The following is a 21,497-nucleotide window of genomic DNA, read 5'->3' on the forward strand; positions in this document are numbered from 1 at the left end:
ATCACACTTGTCTAATGTTTAGGCCACTGCTAAATGTTAGGGGAGAATCGAGGTTCTGGGTAGACACCACGAGTGATTAAAGGACCAATTACATAAAACAAACCGTGGGTCACTTGTAGCTCTGGAGAGAAATTGAGCTGAGATGAACTCTTGGAAAAAGAGGAATAGTGTACACGGAGCAGGGTGTGCTCAAAGACGGAGGGGGTGGGCCGGGGATGATGATGTCAGTGTATGACAGATGTCAGACAGCCTTTCAGTTTGCACAACTCAAGAGGCTTCCTCTCGCTGGTCATTGTTCAGCAGATCCATGGAACGAGCGGAGCGGCAGCGCTCTGGGAACGGACACTGCTGTCAACGATACCAGGTACTATTTTTTCTTTACTTTTTACTTTTAAACTTTACTTGATTTGTGAGTAGACTACATATAAATTGCTACTGACTAAAATGTTTTCTATAAACGTAGTGCAGCATGTCTTCAGTCAGACTTTTGTGTTTGAATCAATTTTGTATTAATAAAGGGAAAAATATAAAGCATATATGAAAATAAAATAAAGGTAATAAAATATTTACATTGCAGTTACTTCTAAAATATGATATATCCTTTCTGTTTTCTTACAGGCGTTTCTTTTCTCATGCATAATCTTCCTCATAAATGATTAAAGCAACCTCTTCAATGAAATGTGCAGACTTTTAGCAGCAATTTCAGAGCCAAATGTATTGCTGTGTATGTAAACCAAAAGTGCTTTATATAGCCAGTGCTTGTGTATTGTGTGGCGGGTGATGCATACAACACATACGGTGAGTGTGTGACTTGGCAGCACTGGCGGAGGCAGTGCAGGTTGTTGCAGCGGTGTATCTGAGCTGCTGCTGTGCTCATGGCTCAGAGGAGGGCTGCCAGCGGCTGCTGCTGCCCCAGGGCGCCCATGAATGAAGACAATGCCCGTTTCTGCCTGCTGGCCGGGCTCATCCTGCTCTACTTGTTGTGCGGGGCGGCCATCTTCTCAGCCCTGGAACACCCCTTTGAGCTGCGTGCCCGCCGCCTCTGGAAACAGCAGCTGGACAACTTCACCCAGAGATACAGGGTCAACCTGGGCGCCCTGCACACTCTGCTGCGGCAGTACGAGGAGGCAAACGGAGCTGGGATCAGAGTGGACACGTTGAGGCCACGCTGGGACTTTTCTGGAGCTTTCTACTTTGTGGGCACGGTCGTCTCCACTATTGGTAAGCCTTAAAGCTTTTTAGATTTTTCTGAGATGCTAATTCAAAAGATTATCCTCATGAGATACCAACTCTGAAATGCTTGCCCTTGACCTTTTAACCTTTTTCTCTTGTCCAGGGTTTGGCATGACCACACCGGTGACCATAGCTGGAAAAATATTCTTAATCTTCTACGGTCTTATAGGCTGTGCTGCCACCATCCTGTTCTTTAACCTCTTCCTGGAGAGGATCATCACAATGTTAGCTTACATCATGCGCTGGTGTCATGAGCGTCGACTGAGGTGTGCTGGAGTCGGGGTGGAGTCGAGCAGGGAGGAGTCGTCCGGCGAGGAGGACAGCCTGGAAGGCTGGAAGCCCTCCGTCTACTACGTGATGCTGATCCTTGGCGTGGCATCGGTTGTGATTGCGTGCAGCGCATCCACTCTGTTCAGCTCCATGGAGAACTGGAGCTACGTGGACTCCCTTTACTTCTGCTTTGTGGCCTTCAGCACCATCGGCTTCGGGGACCTGGTGAGCAGTCAGAGGCAGCAGTATGAATCTCAGGAGGCCTATCGGCTCGGGAACTGCCTTTTCATCTTAATGGGGGTGTGTTGCATTTACTCACTCTTCAATGTCATTTCTATTATCATCAAGCAAACCCTCACCTGGATCGTTGGTAAGCTTGTGTGTTCAGGGCGCCATCGGCCCTGCTCCTGCTCTAAATCTGGCTGCCGGTGGCTCTGCTGCCCCTGCCTCCAGAAAAAAAATCACAACCGCCTGCACCAGCAAGCACACCTCAGACGAAAACGCCTAAAACGCAACACCGTGCAGCCCATCTCATCCCACTGCCCTGCAGGAAGACACCACTACAGGGACGGCTCGGTGGACACGGTTTGTGACAGTGAAACGGACGCAGGCGCAGTGGCTGAGGGGGTGTATGTGGACCGTCGTCTGTCAGGAGAGATGATCTCTGTAAATGAGTTCATGGTGTCCAATAAGGTGTCTCTGGCTCTGCTGCAGAAGCAGCTGAGTGAGACAGCTCACCAGGGCCCGCGGCAGAGCTACAGCCATCAAAATGGATTCTCTGGTGGTGTGGGCGCCTTGGCCATTATGAATAATCGCCTACAGGAAACCAGTGTGGATAGGTAGCACTAATGAGATGTAATTCTTATGTACGTTGCTTTCTTTATATTGGAGCACTAATCCAACGTATTTCCTTACTGAGGGATTTAGAGAAAATTAGTAATGTATCCCATTACAAATCCAAATTCTGTCATTAGAATAATTTCCCTCTAACTAGCGTCTGTTCAGCACCTCTCTCATCCATTCCAGGTCTTTCCAGATAATAGCAGACCTCCAGTGTGGACTCTGGACATCAAATAATTGATTACATTTTGTTCTGCTTGGAGAAAGAGAGCAAAGAATATGAACACAATTTCAACAATTCAGCATCACTGTGAAGAGGGGTCTGATGTCCTGAAGTGATTGGCTTATTCAAAAGCAATCAGATGAAAGAAGCAGCAAAGGAGCACTCAAAGGGGACTGCTGATTTAAGAGTGCTGCACATGTCCCCATGTGAAGACGTAGTCAGTATTAGGGAACATACAGACATAAACACAATATCTACTTAACTAGCTGCATATATAAAAATTTGAGCTTTGATTTGTATTTAAACCGAGCTCTTTGAATGAACTACAGCAGCTCCCGAGCATAGTGAAAGAGACATTTTAATGTTGATTGCTCACAAGTCACCCATTTTGTTTCATCAATGCATGTCATTGAAATTTGTAGTAATCATGAAAGAGCGCTGAAATCCAGGGTTTTCAATAGAGCACATCTAATCAAACGTGGCCTGTAGAGGACGTCCTTATGCCAATAAGTGCTGTGTCGATAGTCAACGGTCAACAGCGGAGAGCAAGATTCAGGCTCTTTACTATGCAAGAAAACCCATTTTAATCCGCTCTGTTGTTCTGTATCATCTACATGTTTTCATCAGTGTGAGGAGAAAAGCTTCCTTCTTAGAGACAAAATCATCCATTTTCAGCTTGATGAATCGTCTTCACTGTTACTAATTTAAAAACAATGAGAAAAGCAGTTCTTTAGTGAGTTATTGTGGGTAAATATACTGCAAGTCGTCAATTAAATATTCTTTATTTAGGTTTCAAACCGTCATGACTCTTAACATGTAATGTCTATATACAGAGAATTACACACTGAAATAATATGACAATAAACGATGAAGATAAAATGACCCATTCTGAAAACTGACTTGTTCTGATGCTGTTTGTTTTATCAACTATATAAAAGATGAATAAGGCAGCACAGTACATATCATCAAACTTATGGAAAGACGCATTTCACATACACAGCATTGAAGAACAATGTTTAGAAATATGGTTATTATATAGAAATAATTGCAACCAACAAAAGTGTACATGTAGAACTTATTCAAGTAAAATCTATTTGGATTGGTCAGTAAATATAGAATTTAGGGTATCTTGCCATTTTTTGGATACTTTCATTCAGACTTTCTTTGGTTACAATGAAATTGCAACATGCTGTATAATCTCCTAAATTATTTCAACATATAACTCTTCTTCCAAACACTTAATCCAAGTTATTATTATTATTCTACATGTTTAAACTAAATAATGGTTTAGATTTTGTGTGAAATGTATTTTTTCTTGACTAAATATGTGTATGCATTGAGCTTTAGTTGGAAGAATTAAACATTGAATTAGTGTTTATTCAACCATGAGGGAAGAATATACATTTGTGCGTTCCCATCACCTGCCCAGCCGCTAGCACTGTTAGCAATCAATGTTGAAACAAATGGATGTATGTTCGCTGCACACTAGCTTTTGTCTAGCACTAACTATCCTAATCCTAAAAAAGTATTATTTTATTATATCTATTCTTAAATCATCATCTTTAAAATACATCTCTAAATACACACACACTTATATTTCCTATTTCATCCAATGCAAATGTACAATTTCACAGCTGGTCGTTATTCAGTTTTACAGTCATTTGAAATCATCTGTATCTTTAGTTCACTGAATTTGAGGCAGAGGTTTGTTGCTGGATCAGTGTATCTGAGTAAGTTATACAAAATGTCCTTCTTGTATAAATATAAAATATATCAGGCTTTATTAGATCTATTCTTGCATTGTATTTGTTATAACACGATGCTGCTTGCTAGTAGGATGTAAACAAACACCCCTGTCTGTTCATCATCTCCCTTTTTGTCAAAGTGCACACATAAAGAAAACAGTTTCAACATTAATTATAGTCCCTCTATGGACCCTTGGCGACCAGCCAGGCTTCTCAGGAGCCTCACATGCCCTGGACAGACAGGTAATGGAGAAAATAATGGTGAATATACTGTGCATAGTGAAGGAAATAACATGTATAGTAATGGTTAAGATGGGACAAATGTGTAGTTTGTACTCACATTGGGCTTGTGAGTCTCTCTTTGTTGGTAGTAAGCAGAAATAATGCAGTTCCTTCTGCAACACAAAGAGGTCACATGGTGTCATTTCACAATACAGGGTACACACACACACACACACACACACACACACACACACACACACACACACACACACACACATGCATAATACATGTGGTGTCTCTTACTTGCTCTGTATGCCTCCACCTGGTGGTAAACCAGGGATGACAGTGGATGCGAGGATTGTGAGGACAGACAGCAGGTCAGGTTCCTCCCCTCTGGCGCACAGCTCATCGTAAATCTCTGTTGGATATTAAAACGAATCAAAGGGAAAAGAAACATTTAAGCACATTTGGAAAGTGCAGCTTAAAAATGATTCCATATTTTTTAAATAATGTTTACAAACTGTCGACCATTAAAAGACCAAAACCAACAATGAGTTTCTCCTTCTCTTCTTTAAAAATAGGTCACACGCAATTATTATTTTCATATTTGTAAAAGAGTTAATAATATTCCAAAACAGCTGGGAACTGTAGATTTAAATAAACATTACTCAAACAGGGGTAAATAGTGTATTTATTGGAGACTACTTTCAGCTGCGGAATAATGCACATTTTGGTGTTTTACTGAGTATTTACCACATCAGGAAAATATCCTGTATGTGGGACTCATCCAAAAATAAACTGCCCACGTTCATGGTAATGAAGGAACATGCCACCCAGTGCAACAGTGTGCCTCACTATCTGTATTTGGGCAACAATAGAGCTCTATGGCAGAGAGGAACAATCTATCAGGATCTGGCTGTACAGACAACACTTGTTATTGTCAGTAGGATCCATTCATCGTTGATTTTGGGGTCTTTTTCATAGGATTTGTTGACACCAAGAAACATAGGATATCATAGCATTGTACTTTAAAGGGTTAAAATGGAGAACTGGTAAAAGAGATGCCTTGATTGTATTTGTATTACACATTTTCTTTGAGGCTTGCAGCCTCCACATAAACCAGGCCAAGTACAGACAGAAAGAGTTTCATCTAACCTCAGAAACAGTAAAATGTGTCAGGATTTCCATATCAAATCTGACAAAAACAGGTGCCTAATGTGACAGTACATTAGTGTCCCCTGTGTGTCATTATTTCACACACACCTGCTACTTTGGACTCCAGCAGGTCCTCCAGCTCGGCCTCTTGGTGTAATGCCTCTGCTGACAGCTGGGGGGCTCCAGGGAAGCACAGCAGGATGATGCTGATGTTGTCCAGGCTGCCCTGTGGAGCGAAGTGGCGTCAACAGAAGTGAGTAATGACCCAACAAAATGTCAACATATGAAACATAATATTACATGCTGGGTGAACAGTTTTAGAGATAGATCATTTTCAACTCAAAGTCACCTCACAGATGCGATGGAGCGGGAAAATGTAAATGTGTTTGGAAGAAGCTGTGACATTTTGAGGTCATTGTGCACATCCAAGCTGATGTCCCGTTACATAACGGCATGACATGATGGACATGACGGACACAAATGGATGTCAGCATGTGCACATGTGGCCTATGTTCACCCTTATGTGTTTCTTTGACTGTTTAACGAGGCTATTTGTTACACATATTAATGATGGGTACAATTTAACCCAATAACCTTTTTCTGTTGAAGATCTTTAGTCTTCTTGACAAGCTAATTCCCTTATTCTACAGATTAGTTACTGTATAGTGAAAAATTCACTAAACATCCTTAAATCTAGCAGCAATATTATGAGTGGAGCTGGCTGTAGTGGAATCCCTCATTGATCTGAAATTATTCATTACGTACAAGGATGGTATGATGAGGAATTGTATGTTAGTGAACATCAACCTTCAATCGTCTGACACTCTCAGGGTGAGAGCGGCTGAAATGAGTCCTCATAACAACCCAGAATAATCCCATCTAACCTGTTCTGACATCCTTACAGTCTATTTTAAGGTGGTCTGTCACGCTATTATAGAGTACCAGCAGCCGCAGTCTGTATGAGACTGAACCACAGCTCGAGCAGAAGTCAGGGATGCTTTTTCAATGTTTTTTTAATGATCTGGTTCACTTTTAGACCTTCCAGATGGACACACATGTGTTTAAAGTGACTATAATCAATAGTTGTTATAGTAACAATGGATCACATGACTACAATGTGAAAGAGGTCACTCACAGTGACTAACCCACAGAGAATTATCGCCTGATTCTGCAGGTAACCTCTCCAATACAGAGCATTTTAATGTCTTTCAGCTCATTGTTCTGTCCTCCAGCATGCAGCTTTACTGTTCTAGTTCATTCTTACTGCTCTCATTAGTGTAGTTTTCAGATGCTACTTGCCCAGCACCTAAACGGCAGACAGTAAAGTTAACTACTAGCTACTGATGAAAGTGAATCATTCAGGAGTTGATTGAGAGCAAAACAGACCTAAAACTTTTTTTGGTGACTAGAAACCTTCAAATAAGCAACAGGTTTCTATTTCTATATGACTTAGCACAAAACTGTGGATTTTTTCAGTTTCATTGCAATGCCGACCACCTCGATCAAAAAGGAAAAGTAAAAACATTATATTACATAGTAGACTTAAACTTTTAGGCAGTATGTAGAAAGACAAATAAGTCTTCAGACTATCCTTTAAACAAGAAACATAAGAGGATCCAGCACATCCCCCTGTGGAACTCCACGCTGCTATATTACACTAATTACCCACAAAATGTCCTCATGTTTTGCTTGTCTAATCAAAGCTGTTGGATACAAAAGTTTGATAAAAGAAAAGATGCAACTTGTGTGAGTTTTTTGAAAGTGTGAGGGAAAGACATATAGAAGATTGATTGTGGTTAGGTGTGTGTACTAGTAATCAAATAGAAACTTTCACTAAGTTACCTTCATAAAGCTGAGCTCGTATTTCAAAAACTGGAATGAGCCCGGGTGCTTTCAGATCAAGCCAAACCAACTCAACACAGTCACAGTTAAAGGGATTATATTATTACACAAAATCCACTGCCTTTTAAAAATTATGTAACAGTTTTCCCCTGAAATTGTGTTTTGTGTTTATAATCATTTAAAAGGATTGACCAATGAAACAACTAAAAATGTGAAAGGCTTAAAAAGGGACTAAGATAACCTGTATTATGCTGTTAAGCAGCAGGTCCTGACCTTATAGAGACAGAGGTCAATGACTTGAGCGCAGACGTCTCTCAGGTCAGTGCAGACACTCAGCCGGTTGTGGATGAAGGCGCACAGCTCCTCGTTGCTGATGATGTCCCACACTCCGTCGCAGGCGAGCACCAGGAACTCATCTGCTGGTGAGCGCTCCAACACGCACACCTCTGGCTCTGGTGACACCATCTGCTCGGTGGGCGTCCGATTCTCTGCTCCCTTGTAGCTGAAGTCCCCCAGAGCACGGGACACGGCCAAGGAGCCGTTGATCCTTTGGATGGACACAGAGCCACCTGCACTCTCAATGCGCTCTTTCTCCAGAGGGCTGTAAGGTTTGTGGTCCTCAGTGGAGAAGCAAACCTGGCCAGACCGGCACAGCATGGCCCTTGAATCGCCACAGTTGGCGAAGTAGATGTAATACGGTGATATGACAGCAGCCACCACAGTGGTGCCACCCCTCTCCCAGCCTTCTCGACGTGCCACAGAGTGCAGGTGCTTGTCTGTGTGCATGAAGCCCTCGATGAGGGCTCCTTTCACCCTCTCAGGGTTGTCCTCTGGTCCCATCCCACCTGTGTGCAAAAACAGATACAATGTTGGAATACTTTGTGTGTTCTGCATCCCATGAAAACACATTATTGCGTTGAACAGGATAGATATTTGCAGAATGCAATGAGAAATGATAATAGGAAAAAATCATCTCTCTTTCACTGTGGTATTTTCTGCAGGAAAATAACTGTTTCAAGATCAGAAGATCAGAAGATCATTACAATTATTAAAGATAATACTCCACACCACTGATTGAACCTTTTGTATTAATTCATGCATGTTTAGTTGCACATCTTTCACCTGTGGCGAGGATCTGACCCAGAAGGTGCTGGGAGCAGTACTGTGCCACCGTGCTGCCTGCGTGACCATCGAACACAGCGAAGAAGCTCCAGTCGGCCAGCTCTCCACCCAGCTGTGGCACACAGTTGTGGTAGTCCTCCATGTTGGCCCTCCAGCCCTGCATGCTTCCCAAGGCGTAGGTGAGGCCCCAGCGTGCGCAGCCCTCTTCCATTAGCTTGTCCAGGACCGGCCGGTCCAGGTAGGGGCTGGGGATGACCTCCTCCCTCTCTCCATCCCCTGGCTGCTCACCCTCTGCTGCTCCTCCACGGCCCCCTTTGAAGAAAGAGCTGACTCTCTTCTCCGTCTCTTTCACCAGATGCCGCATAAACGCAGGCATCTCCACGCTGCCCTTCCTGGCTGTCCTCATGGCTCTGATGCACAGCTGATGTGAGGGGAATCTTCTTTTATCCCTGCTTCTGTGTTTATGGCTGGGCCTGATGCCGGGCCTGTGCAGTGTCTGCGTAGCCCCTGCTGCTCCAGGGCTCAGAGCATGGCTGCCTGAGCTGATATATGTTCTTAGTGCTGGCTGCTACTCACCCCCCTCTCCCTGCTCATCTCCTTCCTCTCCTTTCTCCTCTCTAGAGACTTCACTGATCGGCGCTCTCTCCTCCACTCATCCTCTCTCTCCTCCTTGTTTTGGTCTCTCCTCTGTGCTGCTGTGATTTCACCTCCTTTCTCGCTTTCTCATAGCTCTTCTCTCCTTCACCAGCGCTCTCTTTGTTATTCTCTCTGTCTCCGCCGTGATTGGCTTGCTATTTGTGTGCACCAATCCCTGCTCAGTTTGCATCTCTGCTGTAAAGTTGGAGCCCAGCCTCTCTCTCACCGGTCAGCTCTGCCCCTCCCACATGTTTGGTAATCTCTACCTTTGATCGGCTGGGATTATGCGCTGCCACCACTGTGGATTACTGTCGGCCATTTAGCACACAGTGTGTTACTGACAGGGGAAAGCTTTATTTTCATTATGAATACATTACACATAGTTACAGTGCATACACAGTACCTCTACAGTGATTCAGGACTGATCATCCACCAATTAGAACTCAGAACCGCATTCATCCTTTAAATATGAGTCAAATTAGACTCAGGGTTGGACTGTTTTTGTATCTGCAATGTCTGCACTGTAATGAAATATTTCTGGACCCTGGACCTCCTATGCAGCGAATTTGGATTCTATTTTATTATATGTTTTATTTTTTGCGACTGATATTATTTAGGAAAACATACTGTACATACTTTGGACTGAAACAAAATCTTTGTAAATAATAAATGTAAGTGCATTCATGGCTCATCCAGTTCTCTTCTCACTTGGATAATGCATAAATATGCTTTTGCTTTATTGCCAGATGTGGTTATTAATCATGGGTGTAAAGTAGTTTTGTTTAAACATTTTCTAAAATAAAATGGCAAAGAAAACAATATTATCAGCCACACATGTGTGTGTTTTCTATCTTTATAGAGACAAGAAATGTTGGAAATTCAATAGGGATAAAAGGAAAGATTGCTGCATGTTTTTGTTATTTTGAAGAAGCAGAAAATGTGATTTTGGTTTTGCATGATTATGCATGTCACCACAACATGACTTACAGCTGTTTTGTTTGGCATCATTCCCCAAATAATGGCTTATATCTGTAGAGTCAGCCAGGATGACATCTCCGCTCTCTGTAATTCTCCACATACTTTGATTTTGGGGCTGACACTCTGCCAGTCGTGCTACTGTGACCAAAGGATGGAGAAACTGTTAAACATTTAATCAAACTCACTCGTCATGGTGATAAAGCAGCTTGTCACAGAGCTGCACACAATATAAACAAACTCTCAATTTGTGTTTGCTTCTAATGCCCAGACAGATATCAATACATTAAACACTTTAACACCTGCAAAATGTGTTATTTTGAAGGGCTAAACTAGGCAGATTCATTTCTTTGTTCACAGCTGCAAAATGAAGAATATATATATATATATATATATATATATATATATATATATATATATATAATATTTATGTATAGACCCATTTTTTCACATACTTGTATACATAATAGTCCTGTCTTTTCTTTACCTTTATTTCTCCAGCTTTGTTATCCTTGTTTCTAGCTGTTATGTCTATTTCTGTGTAACTATATTGAGTAATGCAAACAACTGTTGTCAAGTTCCTTGTAAGTATACACATACTTGGCCATTAAAACTGATTCTTATTCTGATATTACTGTAACGTGCAGTAGACATGGCTATCTGCCTGCAACATAGGAATATCTGCTTCTAAGTGAATTGCTATTAGAGTATTAATCAATATGTTAATAACTGCAAGATGTGAGTTATAGTGTTGCACTGCAGGAGCTTCTCACATTATTAAACCTGCAGATAAAATCGTCTGCTATCTTTCTGTCATGCGACGAGTGAAGCATCTCAATCATTTTTTTACTGTGTGTCTGATTCAAGCTCTATATGCTAATGCTAGAAGAGATAGCAGCCTACTGGTGTTGGTAGTATTTTTCTAATCCTAATAGTGACACATTTGACTTTAAAAGCTGATTCTCACTGACGTGTCTGCATGTGGAGGCCTCTGGGTGCAGGTTGGCCACCAACTGGCTGAGGAACCATGAGAGTCTCTGAGAGCTGAGGATACATGTACATGCTAATGTCTCAGGTTCCCAATCTGAGGTTGTGAGTGTGTGTGTGTGTGTGTGTGTGTGTGTGTGTGTGTGTGTGTGTGTGTGTGTGTGTGTGTGTGTGTGTGTGTGTGTGTGTGTGTGTGTGTGTGTGAATTCAAACAGGGGGTATCCAATACAGGATAAAATTAGGCCAGCCAGGCCTTATATTGCTGACGGAGCCGGGGTGGCCAAAAAAAGCCTGGAGTGAGAGCCAACAGTGGAAGCCGAAGGAAGAGAGGAAAGCAAGCACGATCGTCGCTGAAATGGCCAACAAACGTAAGGAAATAAATGGTGACAGCTTTAAGTAGGGAGCTGGGCAGCTGTCAGATGGAAGAGGAAAAGATAATTTAGTTTTTCCCCTCTGTTGAGCAGGTGTGAATACCGACAGGATGACCAGTCAAATACTGAGTCCTACATGTCTTTCATTCGGTGGACAGATGGGACTCAGCTAAATGAGACCCTGTCGCTGACTGAATGTTGTTTGTTTGTTTCATTCTTAAAGGTCCAAATTTTCCAATAAGAGGAGAGGATTGATAAAAATGTTCTTGTCAGTGCTATTTTTTAGATTATATTTTATTTTTGTTTTGAGGATTAAAATCAGAGTTAGGTTATAGTTACGACATGCTTGGAAAATGACTTCATACGTGTAACAGCGAGTATTTATGTCTCTGCCCCACCATCGTCCTGTACAAATGTACCGTTAAATAAGAAAACCTGATTATGAAAATAGATTGTTGGTTTAGTTTAGTGTGTGTGTGTGTGTGTGTGTGTGTGTGTGTGTGTGTGTGTGTGTGTGTGTGTGTGTGTGTGTGTGTGTGTAAATGCATGACTCAGTTGCTTTTAAGACAAGTTGGAAGACAAGCTGTAGTTGTATGTGTGTACATGTTGAAGTGTGACATTCCCAAGTGTTTGTTTTAATCAGATAATTACCTTGAGATTTTTTTTGTTTGAAGATCTAATATCATACAGTGACTCATAGCATGTTTATTCCTTTATTTATTATTCATTAATACATTTGCATAGTGCATTATTAAAATCAACATATTCGTGCAGCTGCATCTTTTCCTCTAAATTCATATTTAGTGATTTAGTTGCCGGTTGAACTTCTTAAAAATCTCAAAATCTATTTATTTGAACAACTTACTGTCCAAACGTCACTGGCACAGAGGGTAAGATGTCACATTTCCAACACCGGCAGGTTTGTTTGTAATAAACAGTAGAAGATAGAAGATGATCTGCGTTGCTTGAATGATGAGTTCGGATCACATACACAAACTGCTTTGTAAATGGTGTCACCTTCATATGATTTTGGAAAACTGATATGAAACTATGTGAAGCAAAGTCTGAGCCTCTTTAAAGCCCACAGCCACAGGAACGGGTGATCTACTATTCAAATACAGGGCCATAAAACAATTACAGTGACAGTGCTTTACTTCCTATCAGGCATCTTTACAGTCACTGTTTCATCTCCCCTGCAGTGTAGTTAACTTCTCCCCATCCCTCGGTCATCTAATTAAGTGCTACTATGAGGAGTTATCAGGTGCTTATACTGATTATGAGTAAACAGTAAAAAAAGAAAAGGCAATTAAGAAAGAAAGCACTTCCTCACTGGCAGGAGATGCAGAATAAAACCTTGATACGATCGCTTATCCCACATGCTGTCCCCAAAATAAAACACGGAAGCACTTGTCAGGAAGTCCAAGCCAAACCATTGCAGTAATATTAGACAGCAGATTGAAAAAGCTGTCGCAGTTATAAAGGTATGACAGTTATTAACAGATGACCTCAACAATGCATCTCTCACATTGTTCAAACTTTAGTTCTTCTCATTTGGATAACTCTCCAGTAGGTCAAGTGCGTCAAACAAGGACTTGGAAACACTCCAGTTAGTCGAGAATTAAGCCGCACAACTCTTAACATCATCAGAGTTGGTCATTAGGGACAGGACAGTGATTTCTCTGCTCTGTTTTATGATAAATATTTCATTGTCTAAAATTCTTTCAATGATCATAACTTTAATACTAGACATGCAACAACAGCTTGTTTTTCACTTCCTTTTCAAACACTAATACGAAGCAACGCACTGCTGTCTTCAGAAGAATGAAACTATGGAAGGGTTTGCATCACACGTTGTAATTACATATTTATGTTTACATCACTGATGATGAGGTGCCTTATTTAATTGATCAAGGCCTTACTGAGTATAGAGTAGATGATCTACAAAGGTCATATTTCTGTCACAGATGTCACCTCAGTCATGCATTCACTGTAATTCATCTCATTTTCTGTTTCTGACATGTGTGCGTCTTCTTGTACAGTCGTGGATCTGGTGTATTGGCGGAAGATGAGGAGGACCGGTGTGGTGTTCACAGGGCTGGTGATCAGTCTCAGCCAGTCTGTTCCAGCTCAGTGCCATCACCGTGATCTCCCACATCTGTCTGGGTGTCATGTGTGTCACCTTCAGCCTCCGTCTTTACTATAAACTGCTGGAGCTGCTGCGCTGGAACCCCGGGGTCCACCCCTTTGAGTGAGTCTGTCGACGTTGATTTATTCTCAATACACTCCTACACTTATGCATGTTGTGTTGGAGTCATTAGTAAATTAAACAAAGTAATAAGCAAGTGATGGGAGTTTATATCTAAATATCTAATAAATAAATAATATATATACTGTATATTATAACAATAACAATAATAATAATAATAATAATAATAATAATAATAATAATAATAATAATAATAATAATAATAATAATAATAATAATAATAATAATAATAATAATAATAATAATAACAATAACCCACATGGAGTTCATTGGTGTGTTTTACCAACTTCAAGCCCACACTGAATGCTGCTGCGTTGCTCTCTTATGGGTCGATAATTGTGACTACATGTAGCGGCCTCGCTTGTTTTATATCACTTCAGCATTTGTGTTCCTAAGGGCCTGTGTGTGTGTGTGTGTGTGTGTGTGTGTGTGTGTGTGTGTGTGTGTGTGTGTGTGTGTGTGTGTGTGTGTGTGTGTGTGTGTCTCCACAGGTCCTATCTGGATCACGACAGCTCCCTGACAGATAAGGAGACAGTGATGGTGGTGGAGGAGGTGGTGCTGCTGATCGCATTTGCCATCACAGAGATTAAACGCCTGCTTTTCATCGAGAGCGTGATCGACTCCATTAAGGTCTGAGTGTGATGATAAAATAATGACAATAATGTACCAACTGATTCATAAAACTTGAAAGTTGAATGATGAAGAGTAGGCAGGTAGTGTATTGTCAGCTTGTATATGAGATATGAGATGACATGTGGCTGTGAGAAGCTTCCCACAGTTTTAAATCAACTGATTGTTGATTCTCAGTGGGATCGGCAGTACAATCACATTACAGGGACTTAACAATCAAATCATTTTTTCCCTGTGCTCTCTCAGTTTGTCCTGCTCCTGTATCTGCTGACCTATGTTGGTGTCCTAACCAGCGGAGTGACTCTGGTGATAGCTGGTGAGTTCTGATCTGCCACCTCTATGTTTACTGTCTGGTGAAGTCTCAATGCTAGTCTCAAGTCTAGGCAAAAAAAACTCTGTAAAAGTTAGGGAAAGACCATGAACATGGTTTAAAGAGTTCAGCTTTGACAAGAGCGAGGACACAAAATGAAAAGTCTCCTGTTTCAACGTCAAAGACACTATAAAGCATCCAACCGTTGACCCTGACTTTGTCCCAAAAGGCCCTGTCACACATATCCGTATGACAGAAACGTATGCCGGCGCATACGAAATATCGGCAATACGTTGATATCAATTAAGGGTAAGTTGTGATCGTTTGAAGGACGCAGACGTTACACTGAACACGCCAGACTGGCCCTGCCAGCGTATATGAAAATTAGCTCAAAATGTGTCCAAATACGTCCAACTTTTCCACAGCGGTGTTGTAGCTGATGTATACATAACGAATACATAACAAATTATTATACGTATGTCAAACATTGATAGCGTATCACTTACCTATTTAAAACGTATCAGAGCGTCTGGCCAACGGAGCTGGAAAAGTGCCATCTGGTTCACGTCATGCTGATGCTGTAGAACGGGCTAACATGCTGAACGCTAGCTGTACTGTAGAAACACGTTTAATAAGTTACTCCGTCGTCAGGCATCATCTTAACATAGGGTAGGAATAGGTTATCTACTCGTTATCAATACATTGGCTGTAGGATTCACCGTCAGCCGACGTAGCCTATATCTAACGTTCCTCTAACGTAGTCACGTAGGTATTCACGTACTATATTTACGTACTATATTTACGTAGGTATTCACGTAGGTATTTACGTAGGTAAGTATTCACATATGTCTAACTTAACGTAACGTCTGCATATCTTATGAAGCACACATCGGGTACGTCCATGCTCAAAACATCAGCGTTCAACAACGCACCCCAGCGTAACACAGTGAGCTCTTAACGAATACTACTTATACCTTACCTTATATCAACGTACACCAGCGTGTTGCCCATATTTTGTATACGCCATATTTTTGTATACGTTATGCATTTGTTGGGTATTCGTCTGATACATTTTGTATAAGTAAGTGATGCGTATCTATATATGTTCATTTCTCAGATCCGATCCGATGAAAAGCTGGACATATTTGGACTCTGACAAATTTTCGTATGCGCCGGCATACGTTTCTGTCATACGCACATGTGTGACAGGGCCTTAAAGAGCTATCCACACAGAAAGACGGTGCTACTTCGTGTATTTCAATGGAAGAACATAATTAAATAAAGAAAGAATTTAGATAAATTACGGAAGCCCTGAGAGGCTTCAAGGTACAAACATCGGTACATACAAGGTATATTTATATTGTGTGTTAGAAAGTTATTTAACAATACTGTCATGTTTTTCTTCAGGCGATCAATGCTTTTTAATCATATTAATATATTTACCTTGTGTTTAGAGTACATTGAGAAATTAAAACTCACCCGGAAGAAATTAGTATTACAACAAACTTGTTCCACCTGTTTTTAAATAATAAACACAAAAAACAACAATTTAAATCAGACTTAGAAAATGAGACTTAGCATTTCTCCCCCTGGTTTGCCTCTCAAGGCTTCCGTACAACCTGTCCCATAGTACTGAAATCATTTCTTCTTTGTCTTTGTTTAACAGCTGTGATCGTTGTTTTCTCCCTTCCCCTGTTTTACAAAAAACAGCAGGTGAGTTTCTTTTTTTTTGTTGAATCAAAATCCTTCATTGAACTGCAACACTTACTCAAGCACAGAAATAAAATAAATGATAAAGTATTAAAATTATTAATAAATATAATTTCTTGGGCTTTCCCAAATACAATTGTTTGGCCTCTGGAGCTATTAGTTAATTAACATCAAATATTCGAAGCTTCGGCCAGCACAGACTAGTCTCAACCTGCAGAGGGCCCTCAGCACATTTCTTTCTGTCACACACTCAGTAGGTTCCCCCATATATGTTTTCTTTACGGCGGCTGAGGGCTCTGGTTTGGCCCATCTCTATGACATGATATCCATCGAATGTCCGAATAGTCGAATAGTTGAATATTTGGGTCCAGCCCTAATAATTACAGTGAACATGACTCCTCTGATGCCAGAGAAATAGAAGTTAGATACAGAAATGGACTGACCTGTGTTTGGTGACAGATGCGGATAAGGAGGATGGTTAGAGCCGTCAAAGCTTTTGTAAAGAGAATCAAAAACCTGTAAGTAACCTGCTCTTTGCATAATATTAATTTATGTGCTCATGCTAACAAAGTATGACCATCTTTTTGTTGTGATGCTCCTGTTTTGTTGCAGGTCCCTAAGTCTGTATCATAAGGTGAGACCCTCTTCTGCACCTGCACCTGCACCTGCCCCAAAACCTGCAACTGCACCTGCAGCTGCAGCTGCACCTGGCCCCAAACAGAAAGCCAAGTCAAAGTAACTTGTTGGTCGCGTGTTTGAAAGCACCCAGGATTTGGGATTTGGAAAATGTTGGAAGGGTTACATCCTCTGTGGGGCCGCTTGGAGGGCCGGCTCATTTCCATTTCTCCATCATGTTTGTTTATGGGAGCAAGATTAAATTGATCGTGACAGCTGAAACAAAGCTGCCATTCACTCACAGAGAAGGAGTGAAAGAGTATGAGAAGAATTTTAGTTACTGAGATGCTTTCTGTGGGCAGCGTTTAATATAACCAGTTCACACTCATCTACTGTAAGCAGGGGCAGAGTACCACGGTTAGTTTTTTCTTTGATGACAGGTCTATTTTTACAGTGAGCACCGTGTTCCTGTGGAGCTGCAGAATTATTCATAATGAATCAGGGAAGCATTATTGCTGCTCTCATTAGGCCTATGTAGCATCATACATTGTTAGCTGGGTCGAATAAATCTGACATTACCATAACCTGCCATCAATTTACATTGATGGTTTTGTGCTTGCTACGTCAAAAATACTAGCAAAAGCTTTTTAAGCAGCAACACTTTGCAACTTTTATGAGACTTACATATAAATAAATTGTGAGAGCGTCTGTTCTTCATGCTAATTGCATTTAATCAGGTACAGATTAATGCCTCAAAACGACGCCGTTTTATGGCAAACACAAAACAACAGCATTTTCTTTCTTTGCATATAGGACAACTTTATTTGTGTTACTATATTTTAGCTGCTGGCTAAAACAAGATGTGAACATTGAAATATCATCAGTGTTTGCGTCCGCCCGATGAATATAACTCAATATTCACTCCTTTTTCAGCTCTGTTTTGCTTAATACTAATATATCTTATAAACAACAGAATATGTCATATAGTATAATATTTGAGCTATTATTTGTTCTCCACCAATACCTTAGGGACATTTCAGGTTATTTTGCTGCTCCACTATATTCACTAGTCGCTAACTTTGTCTGACGTTTGGTGTTCGTCAGGTTTCATGCATTCTGCAGTAATGAGCAGGAAAAACTCAATTGTGAGCTTAAAGATGCTAAAATGCTCTGTAGAGCTGAAGTGAAGTGTAGAGTCAGGAGATAATTCTCTGTGGCTTCGTCACTATAAGCAACCTCTTTCATATACAGTATGGATCCATTGTTCGTGTAAAAATATAGATTTTTGCTGCTTTAAGCTTGCCTGAATGGTTTTGTCTCTCTGAAGTTACTCTTTCAAACCCTCCTGGAGCAATGGAACAAGAAATGTTACCCAGTTGTTTGTCTACATGAGTCTTATATCGTACATAACTATAACTAACTATGATAATGAAACACCAGCTCCACCCTGTTTCAGTTGCATAATTGTGTGAACCGGTTGCACTATAAACTGCCTTCAGGGGACATTTCATTAGATAAAACTACAAAAAGCACAACCGACAAACAGAGAAATGAAGCAGCATCACAAAATGCCGCTAATAGCTTGTGAAAAGTGCTTGAGAGGCAGTTGGACGAGGAGGTGGAGGTCACTGGCAAATGCAAAAACATTCACTTTAGGAAGCCATTAAATTCCACACTTAACACTATTCTGTCTCTAATGCAGTGTCAGGCATTTCATGGAAATATCAACAACCTAGAGGTAGAATGATCACCATAATAAAACAATTACATCCAGCGAGGATCTGATGTAAGCATGTCAATACAGCTACAACATTTTCCAAATCAACCAAAAAATGTGGTCTTCATTTGTTTCTGAAAATAACCAAGACATCACCACCAAATTACACGAAACACCTCATGATGCAAATGTCCACATTTCGGTGTAATGCAACACGGCTGCTTTTTTTGTTGGCTGTCCAAAACCTTAAAGGAGACAGAGACAAAAGTTTCAATTCTGGGCGAATAATTCCTTTATTATCCTTTATTTTGACAATTGTACGGGTTTAGCTGCCAAACCTGAGCAAGCAAACTGTGAGCAGTTATTTCAATGCAGCTGTTTAGCTGTCAGATAAATGTTAGTGACCATATAGTACTCTCCAGGGGTTGGTGTTTTAGATCTTAAAACGTAGCTACTCTCATACTAACATGTCTTAATGAACTGAAGTTTTTTTAATTTTCTGATCTTTTTAATTTGCCCAAAACACTTCAACTGTTTTCATAAGGACTATTTATTTTGTAGGGAGTAATCCCTATGAAAACAGCAAGGTCTATAGATGATCAAGTTAACAGTTTCTGTAAAAAAATTACATTTTTCAAAGATGTGAGCAAAACAACCTCAATTGTGTGTGTAAGTAAGAAAAAATGTGTCTTTTTGTAATTTAGGTGAACCGGCCCTTTAAAGATGCACCCATGCAACAGTTTATCATAGCAACAGCTGATATTACTTTGCAGACATATTTGTATCATTTTTATTACTGCCTATTTTTGGTGGTTGATGTGGTGTTGGCCTCTTTATGATTTTCTAGATGAATGTCATGTAATACAACTAGTAAAATGTGCATCAAAATAAATGTCATCATGATGAGAAAGATGCTGTGAGGCATGACAGGGCTTAACCTTTATTGCGGTTTCTTTTTTTGTTATAGTTGCCACATTTATCTTTCGTTTCAGATTGACTTATTTCTATTTATAATTTTCTATTGTTATTTCCTTTATTATTATGTCGCTCCCCAATAAAAGGTTATTTACTAAAAAAAGAAGGCGAGTGTGTTTGGTAAATTTGAATCCCTTTGCCATCTGTTACTGGTGTTAACTTTATTAACAATGACACAGCAGAGGTTTTGACTTTAAAAAAGTAAAAAGCACAGGAGTCACTAATATTAAAGATTTTCTATTCAAGTGTCCCAGTGAGTCATGACAGGGTGACACTGAGCCAGCATGCACAATATTAGGACCCTGAAGTTACTACTTTATACTTCTACTCCAGTTCATCAAATAGTGCTTATTGCTTGCAAAGGCAAAGCTTTTACTCATTGGTTTGACTTTACAGAATATAATCTTTCACACCCTTCCTGTCCAGTGAAAACCATTTATCTCCGAATGTGTTGATTTTGAATTTGAATGTTTCTGATCAACTAAAGGGAATGTTTTTCTGAGCAGTAGGAGCTGAAATGAGAACATCCTTACACATCTACAACAGTAAAGTGTAACACACAGATTAATGCAGCAGTAAAGTTGATCTAAAAACATTAAATTGAATAGTAAGACACCTTTAACTGCCCAATAATTCTTTAAGTACATTCTGCTGATAATACTTATATCATTCTACTTAAGTAAAGGCTTTTGTAGTGGACTATTTTCACACTGTGGTATAAGTACTTTTACTTAAGTCATACTAACTAAATACTTCCTTGACCACTGCTTTACAATCATTTATTGTTTTTATCTTAAATTATGATTTACAATTTTGTCTAAATTAAACTCACTTTACTTTGTTTATTGCTGGTGACAGTTATGCTTCACATTATTGTCATGGACCTAAAGCAGCCAAGGGTCATGTTCACTTTATACATTCAGTGATGGTCATACACTCACTACCAGGGGTTGCACTGACATGATTAAACACTAGGTGGTGCTCTTGGAAAGTGTCAGCTACGCCTCTTCACGAGAGGATGGAGAAACCCATACATCACTGACTGATGTAACAGGAATAAATTAATCCTGACAAACATGCTAACCATCACTACAAAGTGGGCTCCGGCTCCACAAATACAAACATCTACACAAAATGTTTCCTGGTGATAAAAACAGCTTTTGCCTCTCTGTCGGGAGAATCACAATGTGACTGTGACCTTGAGATGAATTTATCTCAGAAACCCTCCACACGTCATATACATCTTCAAGGACTTCTTCTTTTGTTTCCACATGTAGTGACTCAGTGCTTCCATCTCTTAGTCGGTTTACTTTCAATGATATTATCGAACACCGCCATGTAGAGCGGTCTGATTCTACACAGTGAGAACAGATCGTGTCACTCAATGTTATGCATTTATTTATTCATCTTAATACATAAATTGAACAAGACAACAGTTCATGACCAGCAGGTCACACTGGAGGAATGCAAAACCTAAATCATACTAAACTTAGAGGGAATTCCCCCAAAATGTCAATATGGCACTTCAAACAGTTAGTTCTCCAGATAAAAGTCGGACACATGTTACACAGGAATATATGAAGTATGTAATGCACTTCAACAAATTTGTTGACTCCTCACAACTAAATGTTCTGAATATTTCACACATTTTCT

The 21,497-nt window shown here is 40.4% G+C and overlaps 3 protein-coding genes across 3 annotated transcripts; 2 read left to right on the forward strand and 1 right to left on the reverse strand.

Annotated features, from left to right (window-relative positions):
• Nucleotides 1-308: 308 nt before the first annotated feature.
• Nucleotides 309-3,382, forward strand: kcnk12l (potassium channel, subfamily K, member 12 like). The gene is made up of 3 exons (XM_029448801.1): nt 309-364; nt 619-1,221; nt 1,337-3,382. Exons 2-3 carry the CDS (start codon nt 876-878, stop codon nt 2,344-2,346), a joined length of 1,356 nt encoding a protein of 451 aa, XP_029304661.1. The 5' UTR covers nt 309-364; nt 619-875; the 3' UTR covers nt 2,347-3,382.
• On the reverse strand, nt 3,333-9,394 carry ppm1nb (protein phosphatase, Mg2+/Mn2+ dependent, 1Nb (putative)). The gene is made up of 6 exons (XM_029448802.1): nt 8,653-9,394; nt 7,804-8,375; nt 5,797-5,914; nt 4,837-4,951; nt 4,652-4,706; nt 3,333-4,542 (listed from the first exon to the last, which is right to left on the reverse strand). The coding sequence occupies exons 1-6, from the start codon at nt 9,056-9,058 to the stop codon at nt 4,534-4,536; spliced, it is 1,275 nt and encodes a 424-aa protein (XP_029304662.1). The 5' UTR covers nt 9,059-9,394; the 3' UTR covers nt 3,333-4,533.
• Nucleotides 9,395-11,605: 2,211 nt separating this feature from the next.
• rtn2b (reticulon 2b) lies at nt 11,606-19,940 on the forward strand. The gene is given in 8 exon segments (XM_029448323.1): nt 11,606-11,618; nt 13,661-13,731; nt 13,733-13,869; nt 14,379-14,517; nt 14,764-14,833; nt 16,494-16,540; nt 16,997-17,055; nt 17,150-19,940. Coding segments are annotated over 8 exon segments (663 nt in total). The 3' UTR covers nt 17,277-19,940.
• The last annotated feature ends 1,557 nt before the right edge of the window (nt 19,941-21,497 follow it).

Source organism: Cottoperca gobio, chromosome 14, assembly GCF_900634415.1.
Source record: "Cottoperca gobio chromosome 14, fCotGob3.1, whole genome shotgun sequence".
NCBI lineage: Eukaryota > Metazoa > Chordata > Actinopteri > Perciformes > Bovichtidae > Cottoperca > Cottoperca gobio.

What these genes read in the sequence shown, in the direction of transcription:
- kcnk12l (XM_029448801.1), top strand. Translation starts at nt 876, where the DNA reads ATGGCTCAGAGGAGGGCTGCCAGCGGCTGCTGCTGCCCCAGGGCGCCC. An exon ending in CACGGTCGTCTCCACTATTG is followed by an intron (nt 1,222 to 1,336) that starts GTAAGCCTTAAA and finishes TCTCTTGTCCAG; the next exon opens with GGTTTGGCATGACCACACCG.
- ppm1nb (XM_029448802.1), bottom strand. Translation starts at nt 9,058, where the DNA reads ATGAGGACAGCCAGGAAGGGCAGCGTGGAGATGCCTGCGTTTATGCGG. An exon ending in GGGTCAGATCCTCGCCACAG is followed by an intron (nt 8,376 to 8,652) that starts GTGAAAGATGTG and finishes TTTTGCACACAG; the next exon opens with GTGGGATGGGACCAGAGGAC. An exon ending in TTGACCTCTGTCTCTATAAG is followed by an intron (nt 5,915 to 7,803) that starts GTCAGGACCTGC and finishes TTCGCTCCACAG; the next exon opens with GGCAGCCTGGACAACATCAG.